Raw genomic sequence first — 20,993 nt, 5'->3', positions numbered from 1 at the left:
TGGGTAACCTGGGTTGTAATTATCTGTAACACCTGTCTCTTGTTATACTGATGGCAGAGGGAGACTTAAAGGCCACCAGCTCACCAGAGAAGGAGCGAGAGAGAGAGTATGAGCTTGATGCTTACTGATGATCTAACTGTGTGTTCCAGAAAAAGGATATTTGTGTTACCTGATTGAGTTTAAAGACTGCATGAAGTACTGTGAACCTGAGGCGAAAGGAAATAAAAACCTTTGCCTGTGCTGCTTCGTTGCCTCCGGTCTCCTCCATTGCCCAAAAGAACTTGTTACACCCCCTTTATTCACTTTCACACACATTCTGGCCAACTTTTTATTTTCATTGATTTTGTTGCTCTAAATAAACATTTACTGATATTGATGTGGGTAGATAAAACTATCACAAAATGGTTTAGAACTGTATTTAGGGCTGACCACATGTGATTGGATCACCTGAATCTCAATACCAGGTGGAAACGGGGTCATACAGAGTTTTTTTTTTCTCTGAACAATGTGATTTTGACCAGGTGCCAATTATACTTGGGTGCGACTTTATTTCCGGAAAATATGGCATGCCATAAATAAATATTAAACTGCTAATGATTTTCGCAAGGCACCTTAATACCATAATACCGCAACATTTTTGTAAAGGTTATCATACCTTTAACATTTCATACCGTTACATCCCTATTTCTGATGAACTCGCCACCACAATGTTAGGGGTTTTGTGGGTGGTTTGCCAGGGTGTTGATACTCAGTTGCTAAGGTGTTCTAAATGGTTCTGGGTGTTTTCTTACTGGTCCAAGTAAAAAGATTTTTTGTGATATTCTGCTCTCGAGATCTGACTGGAGTCAGATGTAAGTCTATGGGATGTATTACTATTGCAATATGAGCAATATTAATAATGATACTTGACTTAAACATCACTAAAAACACACACTCACCTGTGAGCAGAAGAGAGATAAATGTAATTCTCTCCATTTCTGAGGGAAACAGACAATAAGAATCAGTGTCAATAAACAAGCTTCCGTTGATTCCATCTGATCATCATTACATTGATTACCTGTTAGACTCCATATCAATTATAAATGATTCTAGATCATCAGTACTTCATCAAACACAAATTGTCTTTTGGCACTGCTCGCACAAATATCAACTTAAACATCCTTAAAGCTTTAATGTACTGATGTGCTTGTGACACTGTATGTATATCTGTAATTAAATGAAACTGATTCACTTTCACATGTCTTTGAATTTAAACTTCTATCTATTGTTGGTAAAAAGTGAACATGAATGACAGATTTTAACACTGGTACTGGTAGATTTTATCATGACGACTGTTATGAAGTTAGCACTGCATGACTTTTGAATCTTTATAATACATAATGAACTTTTTAATGGTGTTTCTAGTTGACGTCAGTTGATCAACATGTTTTAATAAAATGGATTGAAGTTATTTCATATAATTATAATGTAGGTATCACATAGACTTTTGCTTCAAATTATTCCTGAGAACTGAAAGCATTAGTACCATACGAAGATGAAAACTATCCAGTAATAGTAGCCTAATGATTAATAAAGCAATGATATTATGACTTGTGTGCTCTTATTGAGATATAGTGGGTTAATAATTAAAAAATATATGGCATAATTTTCTATAACTGCTGGTACATACAGTATAAATGTTTTCTGGTAGTCTGTGAGTTATTCAAAATAACATAAATATAAAAAGACAGCTAAATGAATAATAATAATAACAATAGAAAAAGACTTAATATTACTAACACAACACGACTTATTTTCTTACCTTTACTTGTTGTCTGTCTGTGATGTCTGTGTGATTGTGTTTGTTTTCTTCATTTATCTGAACACACTGATATCTCTGACCTGGTAATCGTCTGCAGCTCCTCCCAACTGTATTTTGGGTTTTTACTATGGAAACGCAGTTGTTTCTATATTTCTTATGTTTTTTCCTCCTCTCAGTACAAAGACTGTTTGTGTGAGCAAGAGTGTTCAATTTCACTGTGTTTGTAAACTGATGGCTGTCCAAGTTATATCGTGTACATCGGGCTCATTCAAATTGCTGTTATGTGATTTGAATATGCAAGTTAGATTAACGTTAATGTGTAACATTTATTTCTTTATTTGTAACATAAGTCTGAGTGTGTTTGTAAATTGATGGCTGTCCAAGTTAGATCGTGTACATCAGGCTCATTCAAATTGCTGTTATGTAATACGTAAATTAAGATTCAATGAACATTAGTGCGATTTTTTTATTCAACAGAGACACTGAACACTGTTCAAAGAAACTGAACTAATAATACTAATTGGTAACGCCTTTATCTGAGCTCAATGTCGCTTTACAAGGGAAAAAAAATAAACAAATGACCATTTTTAGCCGCTGACGCTATGTATTTAAAAAGTTTGTAATAAGCAATAAGTCACTTAAGTCTGTGTTTTACAGTGATTTTACTATAGTTAAGGAGATATTAGGTACTCTGCTTCATATCGTGCCTAAAAACACTCTTACCGTGGTAAAATGTAAACTGTAACACGCAGACTCTTGTGGCTTTCATTCAGTCCATTTCATGCTTTTAAGAGCCCTGGCACTGGTAAATCATGTGCATTATAATGAAATATTTGTGATTAATATGATGCTTGGAAAAACATAATAATGGAGAAATATGCTTTTTAATCCCATAATGGTACATCCCATTTAATCTACAGTACCAGCAAGACTGGTAAAAACGAACCAGCTGAACCTGGTGTAGACACATTGTTAGTGCTTTAATAACAGTCATGATCAAAAACACATTTTTATTATTTTTTTTTATAAAGTAACAGTGAAATGCAAATACTGACATTTTTCCTTGTCGTGTGCGTGTCTGTCAATTTTGAATACCGCCACACAATTTACATACAGTATTTCTTCCTCATTTTCACCACAAGCATCATTCTGCACACAATGTTTTATTTGTGGAAACGTTTTCATTAATGGAGACTTTAAATCTGTATGAACTGATCCAGGACAACTCAGAAAGCAAGATTTGAAGGCATGTTGAATTGGATTATATGCATTTCTTTTATCGTTCTATTTAACATTGACCTTCTGTTTGAATTCTACCTTAATTGTGCAATTATTACAGTTTCATATGGACTTCAGATCTCAATCCTGACTCTAATCTTACATCATAATCCTGTCAGATCTGTTCAACATCACTGCTGTCTGGTCATCTTGTCTGGGATTGTTTGTGTTGTTTGACTCATCTTCGAAGTGTCTGATCTTCCACTCTTGAATGCTACATGTAATAAAGCTCAAAAGATCATAATCAGTGCTTAATTCTCTATTTCAGAAAGTATGTTTTTAAACATACAAAACTTGATTTCAGAAAGCAGTGATACTGACAGGAAACAAATTCACAAGAGATCACAGTCAGACAAAAGACAGCACATTGTGTCAAATGATATTTATTTCAAGACTTTATTTTCTCAGAATTATTAATAAAGATCATGACCAAACAAAACCCCAAACACAGTGTTCCAGTAAAGCCCAAGTTACAAACCTTTAATCTGATTAAACAACCAAAGAAAATGAATGAAAGATAAAAGTGGAATAACTATCAGTCAACACACTTTAATATTTGCTGCAGATGAAGTTGAGTTGGTGAGTTTCTGGAAGGCTGATCCAGCGCTGGTCTCCTCTGGACAGAAGCGCTCCGGCTCGCACTCCCTCACTGCAGTCTTCCAGACCGGTGCCGTTACCTGGAGCCCAGTTGTGATAGCACATGATCTCTCCACTCACCCAGAACCACAGACCCAGAGTGCAGGAGTGACGTAGACCCAACCACAACTCAGCGCTGGAGGTGTCTTTAACCACATTCATCACGCGACGCTGCATCCAATCAGACTCAACTGACACCAGGTCCATTTGATTCTCTCTGCAGTATCTCAGAGCATCTTTCCACGTCTTATTCTCTCTGATCACAAACAGTTTATCTGCACACACAACAACAATAAAACAAACACAAATCATCAACTAGAAAACATAATTACAAAGAAGAAACGTGTAATTGTAGTTCAAGATGACAGTTTTCCTGTTGTGTCACACATGAAGACACATGAATGATTGTTTGTGTGTCAGTGTATCGACTCACCATCATAACACACAAAAGGATATACATTATTACAAGGGTCGTCTATCCATTGTCCCTTGTCCTTTTGGGCTGAAAGTGTTGTGCAGATTTTATTATTGGGTTCATTATTGGGTTCATTATTGGGTTTATTATTGGGTTCATTATTGGGTTCATTATTGGGTTTATTATTGGGTTCATTATTGGGTTTATTATTGGGTTTATTATTGGGTTTATTATTGGGTTCATTATTGGGTTCATTATTGGGTTTATTATTGGGTTCATTATTGGGTTCATTATTGGGTTTATTATTGGGTTCATTATTGGGTTCATTATTGGGTTTATTATTGGGTTCATTATTGGGTTCATTATTGGGTTTATTATTGGGTTCATTATTGGGTTTATTATTGGGTTCATTATTGGGTTCATTATTGGGTTCATTATTGGGTTTATTATTGGGTTCATTATTGGGTTCATTATTGGGTTCATTATTGGGTTTATTATTGGGTTCATTATTGGGTTCATTATTGGGTTCATTATTGGGTTCATCATTTCCCCAGTTTCTGAATGAGGAGGTACTGTCATCAGACCACTCCCACGAGTCTCTGAACAGACCAATCCAGACATCATATTGTCCTGTCGGATTTTGTCCTGTCTGATTTTGTATGATCTGCTGAATTTTCTGATACTCAGACTCGTTCGTCACACTGGCCAGATCTGTGTAATTCACTCTGCAGTAACGCTGCGCTTCTCTCCAGTTCAGTGAATACATCACAGGTACATATCCTTCACTGCTGTCTTTATAAGAGAAAGGTTTACATTATATAATCATGGAGCAACAGGCGTTTTTCATTGTTGTATACAATAATTTTTTTTTCAGTTTTTTTTTTTTTTATTTTTTTTTTTTAGTTGTGTACCAAGCAAGACAAGCTACTATTGCATTTATATTTTATCAAAACTAAATTGACAGTGTTTTATTATTATACTGTATCAAACACAGCAGAACTCACCACTATAGCAGATGAAAGGACGTACAGCAGAACAAGAATCATCATGCCAATCTCCATTCATTTTGCCCATATAAACACAGTCTCTTTTATTTATTGGTTGTCCTGTTTGTGTCCATTTCTTCCAGTCCAGTGTTGACTGTAAATCATTTTCTGTGTAAAATGCACGGTTACTCAGAGACCATTTCCATGTATAACTGTTTGTCCTCTGCAGTCCGATCCAGACAAGGTTAGTCTGATTGTTCACTTTCTTTCGCAGCTCTTGTGTGTCGTTCATGTTGTTGATGGTGGCCAGATTTGTGTAATTCTCTCTGCAGTATTTCTGAGCTTCAGTCCAGGTCATATTCTGATTCACAAAGTGATACTGACGTTCAAGACATGATGATGAACTGAAGACAGCTGAAGACAGAACAAGATTAATATAAATGCTATAAATGTCTTCATTACCTGACAGATTTCAATGAATTATGTGTCCTGAAATATCACCCCTGCCTCTCTGACTCTGTCAGTTGTTTTGCATGTTCACAGGGCAGACCATATATGGGCAGCAAGAAGCTCAGTGTATGGTAATTGAAGTGAATCATTAAAGTTTAACCCCTGCTCCATCTCTGATTACATCAGGTACCTTTATAGCGCTGGGTTGAAGAAACTGTTCTGAAGAGTGATGTTTGCCCATGCAAAACTTCTCCCATGATGCTACGGTGTTGAATTGGTTGCCAGTAAGTTGCTAAGGTGTTCTCTGTATTTATTAGTATGTTGCTGATGGGTTATACGACTACTGATTTTGAATAGTCTACTAGGGATAGGCGATGTATAAATACATTTTAAGTTCAAGGCAAACTTGTTTAGGTTGTATACACATGTATAGGCTATAAAGTGAACCATGCATGTAAAGCGCGAACTGGTCTGTGGATATAAAGCAAACTAAACTTCAAGCACCTCCTGAGATGTTTTGAGGTCATTTGCAGCATTCTCATAGACAACACTATTTTTGCAAACAGTTTTTAGATGACTGAAACAGAGAAGACTGTCAGCTCTTTACATGCACGTGTTCCATGAGACTCTCCCGCTGCAGGCCTCTGAACTAGGGTGACCATATTCTGGTTTTCCAAAAAGAGGACACCTTTTTAGTGGGGTGGAATAACAGGGTTCAATGTGTTCGACAGTGTTACTATGAATGCAAACTTTAATACAGTGAAAAAGACACTCTATAGCATAACATAAATAAATAAACATTTCCAACATACTTTTGAATGTCCATGTACTAAAATAAAATATTTGATGCCATGAGTGTACCTTCATTTACTATTACTATTATTTTGAATGGCCATGGAAAATGAAGCAATGTGATAACAATTTTACTTGGTCGCAAAAAGTAGTCCGTTAATTTACCAGATGAATTTTCACCTTTTGCTGACCCTTTATGCTTCGCAGAGCTAATGTGTGCTTCTAAATCACTTGCACCTTTATTAGCAACTGACACACAAGTGCCAGCTTTACATGTCATACATTCTGCTTCCAATGGATCTCGACCTGGATGAAAGCATGGGAATTTTTTGTGCAAATCTTCTGTAAATTTGCACTTTTGTTTGGGCATTGTTTCCACTCAGCTGTCATTTGCTGCTACTGTCAAGCAACTGTTTGATGCCGAACACAACAGCGCTTCGCGAGTTCGCGGAGAGATTGACAGGCAGGAATTTGGCCAATAGTTGCTGCAAGCCTCTTATAATCGACCAATTGGTGTGCGAGAAGGCGGGACTTACAAAGAGAGGTTAAAGCAATGCGAATATGCGCGCACACACAATGAAGGTATTAGATCAGATGCACATCATAATGCAACTAAAACCAAATCCTGGACATTTTCGCAAATTTAGAAATCCCGGCCGGACGCTTTTTTAAGTCCAGGAAAAAGAGGATGTATGGTCACCCTACTCTGAACAAACAGCGCATCAGACTCACATCGACAGCTTTTCTTTCATTAGTTCTTCAAAATATAATAAAGTGTGTTTCTCCAAGTGCGTCTTTGTTTTGAACAGCATTTCTCGTCATGTGTCATTCCGAGACATCGTACAGTTAGCCCGCCACAATGGCGGGTAATTACCTGCCATGTGCATGATATAGGCTACCTGCGTATGGCGGGTATAATTTCATACCCTGGTCTACTATATACATTTGGTGATTTCATCCCAGCTTCGTGGTTTTGTAATTTCCCGATATTGTCATTCATCGTCTGCCAATGAGTGTCGCAATCAGCATTGGAATATTTTTCAGATTTTGTCAATATACGTTTACATCTAGTCGACTAGTCGAGCCTATTAGTTGAATCACATTCAACTAGTCGTGACATCATTCCACACACAGTAGATCTACAATATTATAATGACACACTCAAATAAAAACTATTATAAGATTTATGCATTTCAATTTCATAACAAAATTCCACAAAGTTAAATTGTGTAATCTTATTAAGATAAATAAAAAATAAAAAATAAAAATATTTTAAGCTTTATTAATTACATTTTGTTAAATATTATACAATACAATTTGATGGAATTTTGTTATGAAATTGATATGTGTAAATCTTAAAAAAAAGCAAAACTATATTTTTTAAACTTTTATAGGGTTTTGGGCACTTCATTCAGGAGCGGGTTTGGTTATTAGCAATAATTAATAATTATCAAAGGTAATTATTAATGATTAAAATCAATAGAACATTGATTAGAATCAACATTAGCTTTTTAATCCTTTAAATCAACAATCATCAAAGATAACTATCAATTATCAAATTCAATAGAATATTAATTATTATCAAAGATAAATATCAATTAACAAAAATCTATAGAATATTGTAAAGAACTTCACGTAGGGAGGGAAAGGAGGACACAGGGAACGGGATTCTTCCACTCAAAGGTAATGTTTTAATTGACAAACTCAAAGTCGCTTTTCAGCTTCACACACATTAGCTCAACACAACACAACACAGTCTTTTCTGACAGGTAGCTCTTCTTCCTGCTTGCTGCTGGCGTGGTTCCTTTTATACCACTCTCCCCAAGCTTACTGCAATTGGAAACAGGTGTTAATCATTATCTGGCTCAGGTGTATGCACCCTAACTGCTTTCTCTCTTTCTGGCAGACAGTATGACATATGAGAAAGGATCGTAGCGTGCATGCAAGTCTTATCTACATCAATAGAGAGACATTGTCTAATTTGTCTAAAATTTGCCAAGTTATATTTAATAGTCCTCACCATTTTCTTTACATGTTTTTTAAAACTAATATTTGAGTTTTGTGAGTTTTTACAAACATAGTGTTAAGGGGACCTCGATCAGCGGAAGGGGGCGCAACGATGCTCTTGGGGTGGCCGGTGAATTCACCAGCTGACATTCACGGCATGCCGCACACCACCTGCAGACATCCCCGTGAATGCCCGGCCAATAAAAATGGGCCATAAGTCAGTTCAGTGTTTTCCTCTCCCCTAAGTGACCTGCCATTGGATTATAGTGAGCCGCCTGGAATAACATTTCCCTGCAGCTCTGCGGTCTTAACAGCTGGGTTGTGTCCTCTTTTGTTTGAGCATCCTGCGTCACTCGATACAGCCGCTCTTTTATTATGGCAAAATAAGGATATGAAAGTGTGACATTTGGCTGGAGATGTTGACCATCAATGACTTTCACTTGGTCACGGGCATGCCTAAGGGTCTCCTCTCGACTGCTCTAGAGGGAAATCCCTTTCAGGAAACCCCCAAATGGCAGGAGGGGCCGAAGCCTCCTCCTACCTCACGCCATCCCGATGTGGAACTGACGAAGACAGTCACGGCTCCGCTTCCCCTGCCAAAGCATCTGGCCACTTTCTTGTAGGACCCATCCACACATATTCCCTTTAATACGTTTTCAAACTCTGGCCAATTAGTTCTCAGAATTAGTGGATGGGTGAGGCGGGAACTAACTGCCTTTTTCCCCAAAATTTGATAAAGAGGGTCACTACAGGGTAGTTGTGAATATCTCCATGTACATACTTCACCCGCACCCTTTTGGTTGTGCCCAAAGCCTCGTATTGAACCAAGCATTGGTGGATAGTAGTCTGGTTGCAACCTGTGTCCACCAAGGCTTGATCAGTACTCCCCTTGACACTTACCGGTATCCTGTATGCTCAGGCCCGATCAGGGGCAGCTTGTGGAGTCGATCCCGGAAGTGCCCCGGATCCCCGCAACTCCAGCAAGCAGGCTGGCCTAGGCCCTACGCCCACACTTGCGTCGGCACATCCACCTGAGGGGGAGAGCGGTGAGGCAATGAAGTCGCTGGGGGGGAACAAACCCCTGCGAACGGGAAGCCGGCTTCGGCAGCGGGATTCCATACCTTCATGGTACTGGGCTGGGCTGTGGAGAGAGAGCAGAGTGAGATGGGAGGGGGGAGGGAGAAGAGATTGAGGAAGACATAGGGGGAGGGGAGAGAGAGTGGGAGGGGTCTTCCGCCCTTGGGTACACCATCATATGGTCCACCGCCAGTTGAACAGCTTCCTCCAGCAATGCCGGGCAATGGCACTGGACCCATTCTGCCATTCCTTTCGGTAGCCAACAGATCAGCTGCTCCAGCACCACCCGATCAACAGCTCCCTCAATGACGCGGTCCCCTGCCAGCAGCCATTTCCGGCAGGCGTCTTGGAGCCATTGAGAGAAGGCAAATGGGCCGCTGCAGGATGGTCTTTTTATAAACTAAGTCATTATAAACTAGGAGACTAGCCGCCGGCAGTTGTTGAGCTGCAAGTTGAGCTTTCCCGGACAGCAAAGGAATGAGCCGGCCCACCCATTGAGCATGCTGCTAACCTCAGATCTCAGCGGTTCACTCAAAGAAGTCGAGGAAGTCTTCTGAGTCATCTTCCACCATATCTTCATGAGCATGGGCAGGGGCATGGGGGCTGCTGTGTCCGGGGTCACAGCCAGGGCTTTCTCCTGGCTGAGGAGGCTCCGGATTGCCTGCCGGTCCTCTGCTTGAGCTCGGAGGATCTCGTGGAAGCAGCGATCTTGGTCTTGTCGAAGCTCAAGCAGGGCCTGTTGGTGGGTGTGGTGCAGGCCGGCAAGGGACTTGAGGACTTCAGCCAATGGCAAGGACTCCATGAGGATTACTTCCTCCAATTATTCCCAGGTTTCAGCACCAGTGTAAAGAACTTCACGTGGGGAGGGAAAGGAGGACACAGGGAACTGGATTCTTCCACTCAAAGGTAATGTTTTAATTGACAAATTCAAAGTTGCTTTTCAGCTTCACACACATTAGCTCAACACAACACTGTCTTTTCAGACAGGTAGCTCTTCTTCCCGCTTGCCGCTGGCATGGTTCCTTTTATACCACTCTCCCCAAGTTACTGCAATTGGAAACAGGTGTTAGTCATTATCTGGCTCAGGTGTATGCACCCTTACCGCTTTCTCTCTTTCCGGACGGACGCTCGACCAAGCCCCCACCGCCACAAATATTAATAAGGATTAATATCACCAGAGCACCACCCTGGAATCAGGGACTAATGACCAGACAGAATAGCAGTCTCACTATAGGATTGTTCTCTTAGGAAAGTCGACGTCCGGAGAATATCGACATTGAAAAGGAAAACAATGAAGGCTTGAATCCAGGCACTGACATCCCCTGCCAGCCCTTGGCACAGGTGCATGCAGAACAATACCAAACACTTCTCTTTAAAGTATAACAAAGTTTATTGATGCAGTAATATCAATTTATAATCAATACAATGCAGTCAATAAACTTCCGACTTCCAACTACAAACTAAACAGTAACATGATTAGATATGGTAGCAAATAAGCCTATAATACATGAGAGGAATGTGTGTGTGTGTGTGTGTGTGTGTGTGTGTGTGTATGGAGAGAAGGAGGGCACAAAATGGTGGACGAGGCTCTCGTGGAGAGAACGTCACGCGAGGTTTCCGGTCTGAGAATGTGGCCGCGAATGTGGGCGAAGAGACTGGTTAATGGTGTCTGCCCATTTAATGTGACTCTATCACCAAGTTATCTGCTCGCCAAATGTGTGTGCGGGTATGTTTGTGAGGGGTTGTGTTGTGTGTGGTTAGTGTGAGAGAGAGAACAGGGTGACAACACCGAAGCCGATCATGGGAGAGAAGGCAACCATTAGATTTATCACTCAGAGATGCAGTGAATGGCTCGTAATCCGTCCGCCACTGTCATTGGTTCTTTAATGGATAAACTCAGCATACCGGTCTCACCCGCTATGGCGGAAATGCACAAACAGTCCAACGTGGTTGGACAACAACACAGCAGATCTCATTCGTGGTAACAGTAAGTTACATTAATACTTAAACCCTTGAGTCCTGTGAGGACGTGGGTAGAATGTGTGTTCGTCCGTCGTTTGACTCCGACTCAGTTCCTCAAAGTTCGGGTGATGACGGAAGGCCGTTTCCTCACTCTGTCAGCGGGCAGTACAGTGGCTGATTCTTGGCGGGTCGGCGGAGAAAACAGCGGAATCAACTCGATTGAACAAGGAAGAGAAATCTTTCTTCACTTCTGCAGGCAAATGGGTGAGACGTGGATTGCTCAGCAGTCTCCTTCTGATCCGATGGCGTGCTCGGTAGGAGTTGAGAGTTCGATCCTTCAGAATTTCACACATAGGTGTTAAGTGAGCAAGGCTTTGTGGGATCTGCAGTCTGTTTTGGACTACCTTTGTTTGATGTTGGCGCCGTTGTTGTGGCTGTGAGGCTTCTAGTGTTCCTACAGGCCGCAGTCAGGCTTTATGACTGTGTGTAGGCCTGTCTTTGTCTCTTATCTGAATACATTAGGCCCAACAAAGGACACATTTACTATTGGTCAGCTGCACAATTGGCCATAGCTTTAGAAAATCTGATCACTGGTGAGATATATTGCCAGTAACGACATTAACTTCTCCATCTTTCCTGCACTCGACTCCAGTATCTCACAGGAGACGGACGACGTGAGCTTCACTGTGACTATTGGTAGTTGCTGAGCGACATCGCTCTGCATTTGCATAAAGTTAAACTTTTGTCAACTTTGTGACACGCCCACATCCTGTCGCCAACAGTTCCTATCGCCGGGCGTCACCAGCTGGTATTGAAAATGAACGGTCTCCTGTCGCTCTGTGGCTACGTGTCGCTGTCAATATTAACGGGGCTCGAGAGTAATGCCCTTTCTAATGCTCTTTTATATTTCCCAAAATCAAAGGAAATGTCATATTGATGTGGAAACATATTTGCTTCAACGGTGATGTTGCACACCTCTCCTCAACAATGCACATGATTCATACCTGCCAATACTCCCGATTTTACCGGGTTTCTCCCGTTTTTCCACCCCTCATCCTGCTGTACTCCCGATTTACAATTTCTCCCAATAAACTCACGTTCCCTATCTGTCACTCACTTGACGTTGTGTCGATGTAGTGACACTAGGGGTCACTCTTAGGAGCCCGAGACACCTCTGGTATTTGATAAAAGGCCAATGAAAATTGGCGAGTGGTATTTGCATGCCACTCCCCCGGACATAGGGGTATAAAAGGAGCTGGTATGCAACCACTCATTCAGATTTTCTCTTCGGAGCTGAACGGTCATGCTCATTGAGCTGAATATTACTGTTCATTCACCTCTGCTGGATCTGACGGTGCATTTCAGCAGGTTCTCCTCCTCTGCACTGGTGCACTGCAGAGAACGCTGCTTCAGCAGAAAAACTAGAGAGTATATTTTCTGAAAGAGCCTTTTTCCCCTCTAAAAGAGTATATATTTCTCTAAAAGAGCGCACACACAGAACGTTTTTTTAAAGACGTGTCTTTTCAAAGATGCCTTTCCAATTGTGTGTTATTCCTGGTTGCGGTCGTCATCTCTCAACTTTGGATGGTCATGATCGCTGTCTTTCATGTCTGGGCACGACCCACATGGAGGCAGCATTTGTGAATGGTTCATGTTCTCACTGCGAGAACATGATCATGGCAACATTGCAGTCGCGGTTTGCTTTCGTAAGAAAGCGGCTCCCCGCCTCGGTCCTTCTACCTACGGGTATGAGGCCAGTGCGGCTAGCACTGGGGGCGATTTGGGGACCCCAATGGGATCGTCTCCGCCGGGTATCCCCCTGCGGACCTCCCATTCCCCAGCACGCTCATCTGCCCCAGTCGGACTTCCGGATGAGTTCGCCGGCTCGTCTCACGGCGAGTCTGGCTTCTTGTTCGGAGCCCGCAAAGATGATGAGCCCTCGAGCGCAGCATCGGAGAGCGGGCTTGTCCAGTCAGACGCAGAATCCTCAGCTGGGCTTCCCCCTTCGGGGACGATCGCCCAGTCACAGGCCGATGCCGAAATGATGGACATGCTTTCCCGGGCGGCCGCGAGCGTTGGGTTAGAGTGGAACCCTCTGCTCTCCCCTGAACCCTTGCGGCTTGGTGATTGGTTTCTGGGCTCGCGGCGCCGCTCAAAGCAGCCGCACCCCGCTCCAGTGCCATTCTTCCCGGAAGTGCATGAGGAGCTGACGAAGTCGTGGGAGGCACTTTTTACTGCCCGGCCCCGACTCCGCAGTTCCCCCGCTCTCACTACCCTTGATGGCTGGGTGGCCAGGGGCTATACGGTGATTCCCCCGGTGGATAAGACGCTCGCGGTGCACCTATGCCCGCAGAGCGCCGCCACCTGCCGTGGATGCCCTAAGCTCCCGTCCAAGCCCTGTAGGCTCACTGCCCCAGATTTGATGCAGGAACTGCGCTCGGCGACTGACCTCACTCTCCAGGTGACGAAGGTCACACTAGTGGTCCAGGAGCGCCACCTTTGGCTCAACCTGGTCGAGATGGGCAAGGCTGACAAGACACGGTTCCTTGCTGCCCCCATTTCCTAGGTGGGCCTATTCGGCGACACCATCGAGGACTTTGCTGAGCAGTTCTCGACGGTGAAGCAGCAGACGGAAGCAATCCGGCACATCCTGCCCCAGCACGGCTCAAGATCCCGCACCCCGTCTGCTCGTCGCCAAGGGTTTCCCCCTGTGGTGACTGCACCGGCTCCGCCGCAGCCCACCCCTTCGGCCCGGCCCTGGCGTGGAGCCCACCACAGGAAGCTGACGCCACCCATCTCACAGCCGGTGCCGAAGAACCAACGGAGGTCCTTGAAGTGCCCCTGAGACGGGCGACCCAGGGACGAGGGAACCCACTCGTGTGGAGCTGGTAGGAAGACCACTCCATCCCCCGGTGGAGGGCTGGGTGGAAAATTTTTTGTTGCCTTTTTGTTTGATTTCGCCGCATGCCCAAGTGGTTACGGTACCTAACAATTCAGCAAAAGAGAGGCTTCCTTCCTCCCTGGGTCACATACCCGGTGCATAAGGTTGTCACCACGACTACCGTCCATGGGCTTTTTCTTGCAGGATTGGCACTCCAGCGGTGCCCTTTCCACCCCTGAGTGCCCAGCTGTGGCACACAGCCGCCCCCGTTCCGGCCGTTGATCCAGGGCAAGCACGTGTTAGTTCGGACAGACAGCATGGCAACGGTAGCATATGTCAACCGCCAAGGCGGTCTGCGCTCTCGTTGTATGTCACAACTCGCCCGCCGTCTCCTCCTCTGGAGTCAGCAGCACTTCAAGTCGCTGCGAGCCACTCACATCCCGGGCAACCTCAACACTACAGCGGACGTGCTGTCACGGCAGGTTACCCTCAGGGGAGAGTGGAGACTCCACCCTCAGGTGGTCCAGCTGATTTGGAGTCAATTCGGACGGGCACAGGTGGACCTGTTCGCCTCCCAAGAATCCTCCCACTGCCCGCTCTGGTACACCCTCACCAAGGCTCCCCTCGGCATAGAAGTGCTGGCACACAGCTGGCCCCCTGACCTATGCAAATATGCATTTCCCCCAGTGAGCCTGCTTGCACAGACCCTGTGCAAGGTCAGGGAGGACGAGGAGCAGGTCGTCCTGTTAGCACCCTGCTGGCCCACCCAGACGTGGTTCTCGGACCTCACGCTCCTCGCGACAGCTCCCCCCTGGTGAATTCCCCTGAGGAAGGACCTTCTTTCTCAGGGACGGGGCACCCTCTGGCACCCGCGCCCAGACCTCTGGAATCTCCATGTCTGGCCCCTGGATGGGATGCGGAAGACCTAAGTGGTCTACCACTTGTGGTGGTAGACACGATCACTCAGGCTAGGGCCCCCTCTATGAGGCGCCTGTATGCCTTTAGGTGGCGTCTGTTCGCTAAGTGGTGTTCTTCCTGACGTGAAGACCCCCAGAGATGCACAGTCAGATCAGTGCTTTCCTTCCTGCAGGAGAGGCTGGAAGGGAGGATGTCCCCTTCCACCTTGAAGGTGTACGTTGCTGCCATAGCAGCACACCACGATGCAGTCGACGGTAAGTCCTTAGGGAAGTACGACCTGATCATCAGGTTCCTAAGAGGCCTCCAGACCGTGCCTCGTTCCCTCATGGGATCTCTCCGTAGTTCTTCAGGGTCTACAGAGAGTCCCCTTTGAGCCTTTGCAGTCAGCCGAGCTTAAGGCACTCTCCTTGAAGACTGCCCTCCTGACTGCGCTCACTTCTATCAAGAGGGTAGGTGACCTGCAAACGTTCTCTGTCAGCGAAATGTGCCTGGAGTTCGGTCCGGGTTACTCTCATGTGATCTTGAGACCCCAACCGGGCTATGTGCCCAAGGTTCCCACCACCCCTTTTAGGGACCAGGTGGTGAACCTGCAAGCACTGCCCCAGGAGGAGGCAGACCCAGCCCTGTTGTTGCTGTGTCCGGTGCGCGCTTTACGCATCTATTTGAATTGCACGCAGAGCTTTAGAATCTCTGAGCAGCTCTTTGTCTGCTTTGGTGCACAGTGGAAAGGAAGCACTGTCTCTAAGCAGAGGATCGCCCACTGGCTCATTGACGCCATAACTATAGCATATCTCGCCCAGAACATGCCGCCCCTGGTAGGGCTACGAGCCCATTCTACCAGAGGTGTAGCAGCTTCCTGGGCCCTGGCCAGAGGTGCCTCTCTAACAAACATTTGCAGAGCAGCGGGCTGGGCAAGACCCAACACCTTTGCAAGGTTCTACAACCTCCGGGTGGAACCGGTTTCTTCCCAGGTAGTGGCACGCAACACAAGCGGATAGCAGCCTGGGATAGCTGGCCGGGTGTATCGCTTGCACATAGCACCTTCCGCCCTCCCTTGGAGCTGAAGATGTGCGCCATTAATTCCCAGTAGTGTTCACAAACTTTGTTCCCTGGTTGACTTCCTCCGAGCCCTGTGGCAGTCGAGTTTTCAGAGAGACTCGCTGCCGGCCCAGTACACGTGCTAATTAAGAGTCCTGTTCTGGGGTAGGTGCTCCGCATGTGGCGGTTCCCTGTAAGGCTAACCCCATGCGATATATATATCTTCCGCTAGTTCGTTTCCCTTTTGGCAAACTGCGTCTTCCTTGGGCAAAGCCCCTCTGCCCCAGTCTCCATGTTTGTAGTAACTCCTCCCCCATTGGGCAGGATCTACCTTGAAGGCTCTCCACATGGTTGGAAAGACCATGTGACGTATTCTTCCACTTAAATATCCCCCCTCTCTTAGGGCGAGGTGTGGTCTCTGCGGTGTCTTCCCCTTGGGAGGGACACCCCCCGACTAGACCTGGCGGCCCAGTCGGATAATCCCCCTTCTTTTTTAGGGAGTGGAAAAAAGGAAGGGGAAAAGAGGCCACTGGGTAGTCGACTTGTCCCCAAAAAGGGCCGTTCGACACTCATAACTATGTTGGGGGAGGTTACGTGTCGACCTGGTGTACTGGGTATGAGGCACACAGCAGTCTGCCCACCACACACCGCCAGTTCACATAACACAGTTCAGACAGTTGTGGCGTTTCGTATAGGGACCCCTAGTGTCACTACATCGGCACAACGTTGAGTGAGTGACAGATAGGGAATGGTGGAGGGAACGAGACGTTGTGTCCCTCCTGCCACAATGCTGAACTACCTTATATCGGCTCCACAGCATAAAACCTGAATGAGTGGTTGCATACCAGCTCTTTTTATACCCGTATGTCCGGGGAAGTGGCATGCAAATACCACTCGCCAATTTTCATTTGCCTTTTATCAAAGACCAGAGGTGTCTCGGGCTCCCAAGAGTGACCCCTAGTGTCATTACATCGACACAATGTCTCATTCCCTCCATCAGGGAACGGAGGTTACACAAGTAACCGTGACGATTTTCCGCATCCACATTTTGTTTATGAGAATGTATTAGACCTCCAGATAGGGTTGTGTTGGGCCTCATGTATTCAGATAGAAGACAAAGGCAGGCCTAATACTGTCGTAAAAACCTAACTCAAGCCCCACATTCCAAGTCGTAATTATACTGATAAAAATCACGCTAAAATCAAACAAAGGGAGTTCAAACCAGACTACAAATCCCATGAAGCCTTGCTCACTAAAGGATCAAACTCTCAACTTCTATTGGATGAGGTACACAACAGAACGTCCCTCAAACATGACATCATCAGAAGTTGAAATACCTCTGAAATGCTTCCGGGATTTGCTTCCAGCAACTTTGTTCGTCCTGTATAGACGCAGTTCATCGCTGCTCTCTGGTGCAACCTCGTGGCACAAGGAAGTAACGTCCGACTTGAAACTGTGGCCATACAATCTCCATCTCGCTGGACGAGTTGAGATTACTCTGTGTTCAACCAAACACTCTAACGGATCCGAAGGAGGCCGCCGAGCAATTCACATCTTCATCCGTTTGCCTGCAGAAGTGAAGAGATTAAAGATTTCTCTTCCATCTTCAATCAAGTCGACATTTCTGAGTTCTCCACCAGCCCGCCGAGAATCAACAGCCGTACCGCCTGCCAACAGAGCGAGGAAACGGCCTCCTGTCATCACCCGAGCCTCAAGGAACCGGGTCAGAGTTAAAGGACGGAGGAAAACACATTCTACCTGTGTCCTCATGCGATTCAAGTAAGAGGTTTACGTCTGGGCAGAGATAGAATATTATAGTGTGTTATTCTTGTGTTTCAAGGTTTTGACTGCCATGTCCGCTCATTATTAATACTCAGGGTATTAATTATCACGAATTTGTTTTGCTGTATTGTGGTCCAACCAAACTGGACTGTTGTGCATTTTCGCCATTGCGGGTGAAACTGGCAAACTGAGTTATCCATTAAAGAGTCAAAGAACGTGGGACTTTTACGAGCCATCCACCACGTCTCTGAGTGATAAACTAACAGCTGCATTCTCTCCCACTAATCGGCTTTAGGGCTGTCACTTAATTCTCTCTCTCTCTCTCGTACTAACCACACACACACACTGTCACACACACACACACACCTTATGTGTTATAGGATTATTTTATTTCCATATCTAATCATATCACTGTTTAGTTTGTAGTTGTAAGTCGGAAGTTTATTGACTGCATTGTATTAATTATTAATTGATATTACTGCATAAATAAACTTTGTTTATATTTCAAAGAGAAGTGTTTTGGTTTGTTTTGCATACGCCTGTGTCATGCTGACGGGATGTCAGTGCTCGGATTCAAACCTTCATTCATTGTTTTTTTCCTGAAAATCGATATTCTTCGGATGTTGATTTTCCTAAGAAAACAATCTAATATTGAGACTGTTTTAATATTCGGTTATTAGTCCCTGATTCCAGGGTGGTGCCCCGTCAATGTTAATCCTTATTAATATTCTACTGATTTTTGATAATTGATAAGTATCTTTGATGATTGTTGAATTTGAATGATCAATAAGCTAGTGTTAATTGTAATTAATGTTTCATCGATGTTAACAATTAACAATTATCTTTGATAATTGTTGATTTAAAGGATTAAAAAAGCTAACATTGATTCTCATCAATGTTCTATTGATTTTAATAATTAATAACTATCTTTGATAATTATTAATTATTGCTAATAACCAAACCCGCTCCTAAATGTAGCACACTACATTTACTGGAGTCCCATATGAGGTTTTAATGAGTTAGATCCAATTAATTAATTTAAATATTAATGAATAACTAAAGAAATAGTTATTAATTATTTCTGATAGTAACACGATCTAAACAACCAGTAAAGCCCTACAGTTGCCAACCGTCCCATAAAATACGGGATCGACCTGTATTTAAATATGAAATGATACGTCCCGTATCTAATCAATAAGGGACGCGATTTGTCCTGTAAAGCTGGTCGGATGGGTTCATGGTGAAATTGTTCCAGATTGTTAATTTAACACTGATAATAGTTGGACATTTTTTATACAGTGGGTAAGGGACTGTCTGAAAAGTCCACATATTGTGCTTTTTTTTAACAGAAGGTTAAATGTACAATAAGATTTACAAAATTACACAGATCCAACAATATATGAATACAGTCATGAAGACAAGAAGTACTGGTGAAGCAAACAATAAATAATTAAAAGAAAGTACCAAAAAAAAACAAAAAACAAACATAAAAATACATATAAACCAACACAGATGTATACATAAAGAAGATAAATCATAAAAAATATATATGTTTTTTTTAGAAGTCACGGGTCAGAAAATTTCTCAACATATAGAAAGGACACTTTTTATTATCATTAACTCAAAAAGGATTTATTGCTAAAACTGTCAAGGATGTGGTAAGGGATCATCTGAATACATTTCTTGGTATTATTCATCTTCAGTGTGGTATTACTGACCGGTGCTGCCACTTCCTATACACATATTACGCAGTCTGCGTTGTGCTAAAAATGTCCCTATTTTTCACAATTCGATGTTGTCAGGTATGACATGATTTGAGAGATCATTTATGTCTGGACCACTAAAACACTGAACGTTTAATTCTGACTGTTAGAGGTTTGATAAAATCATTGACTTAACAAACATCACTAAAAACACACACTCACCTGTGAGCAGAAGAGAGATAAATGTAATTCTCTCCATTTCTGAGGGAAAAATCAGTGTCAGTAAACAAGCTTCCGTTGATTCCAGAAGATCTGATCATATCAGTTCAATATTCATCATTACACTGATTACCTGTTAGACACCATATCAATTATAAGTTATTCTAGCTCATCAGTACTTCATTAATCTTCGTGATATCAGGCTCATTAAAGTCACAGAACTGTGAAGAAATCTAATGAAATAATATCTATATAACTACAGATATTTCTGCAGGTAATTATCAGCTGAGGTTCATCAAACACAAATGGTCTTTTTTGTTTGCACAAACGTCAACTTAAACATCCTTGTGACTTTTAAACTAAATGCAAAGTTTTTGGTCTGTGCGCACTGGCACATTTCATGCACTGTTGTGAGTGCAGTGGATTCACTTGAATTTGAACCAAAACTGATTTTGATGCCTTTAAAAGGAAACTTCTATCTATTTTATCTTGTTTGATAGACTTTATAGAAGATTTTATTTTGGTTAGGCAATTGTGTGACTTTTGAATAATTCTGAAATCATTATTTTATTACAATATTTCAAGTTTATGGTTGTTCTTTACTAGTACTATATTAATAACAAAACTGGTTTATAAACTGAACATGATCTTGATGGTCTTACCTTGAGTTGTCGTGTGTTTGATGTCTGTGTGAGAGTGTTCTTTATTTATCAGAGCAAACTGCAGATCCTCATCTTTCAAAAACACACTTCTGTTTCTCATTGTTTATATTTGTTTGTCTCCTCCTTTCATGCCCAAATGCTGTTTGTGTGACCACAGTTTACTGTATGTGAGTGTGTGTGTGTGTGTGTGTGTGTGTTTACAGTAATTGACTCCTTTCCAGGTTATGTTCTGTCCTTCTGGCAAATTTGATCTGGATGTGTAAATTAAATGTAAATTAGATAAACATTTGTGTCTTGTCAAAACAGTAATGCTCTCTAGAGAATCATCGAAAGACCAAATTCAACAAACTAAACACAGTTAAATAAAACAGATATCTCCAAATTCT

General features: G+C 43.2%; 1 protein-coding gene across 1 annotated transcript in view; it reads right to left on the bottom strand.

The window, feature by feature from the left end:
* Positions 1 to 20,707, bottom strand: part of LOC127420183 (putative uncharacterized protein DDB_G0282133) — a 28,618-nt gene extending 7,911 nt beyond the window's left edge. Inside the window, exons 1-4 of the mRNA XM_051662236.1 lie at positions 20,608 to 20,707; positions 19,949 to 19,987; positions 5,135 to 5,530; positions 4,149 to 4,922 (exon numbers count right to left, since the gene is read on the bottom strand). Coding sequence (XP_051518196.1) covers positions 4,149 to 4,922; positions 5,135 to 5,530; positions 19,949 to 19,987; positions 20,608 to 20,707 — 1,309 coding nt within the window. The remainder of the gene's footprint in view (positions 1 to 4,148; positions 4,923 to 5,134; positions 5,531 to 19,948; positions 19,988 to 20,607) is intronic.
* Between the last annotated feature and the right edge of the window lie 286 nt (positions 20,708 to 20,993).

This window comes from Myxocyprinus asiaticus, chromosome 29, assembly GCF_019703515.2.
Source record: "Myxocyprinus asiaticus isolate MX2 ecotype Aquarium Trade chromosome 29, UBuf_Myxa_2, whole genome shotgun sequence".
Classification (NCBI taxonomy): domain Eukaryota; kingdom Metazoa; phylum Chordata; class Actinopteri; order Cypriniformes; family Catostomidae; genus Myxocyprinus; species Myxocyprinus asiaticus.
The sequence above is the reverse complement of the archived record's forward strand: the minus strand, read 5'-3'. Positions and strand labels throughout refer to the sequence as shown.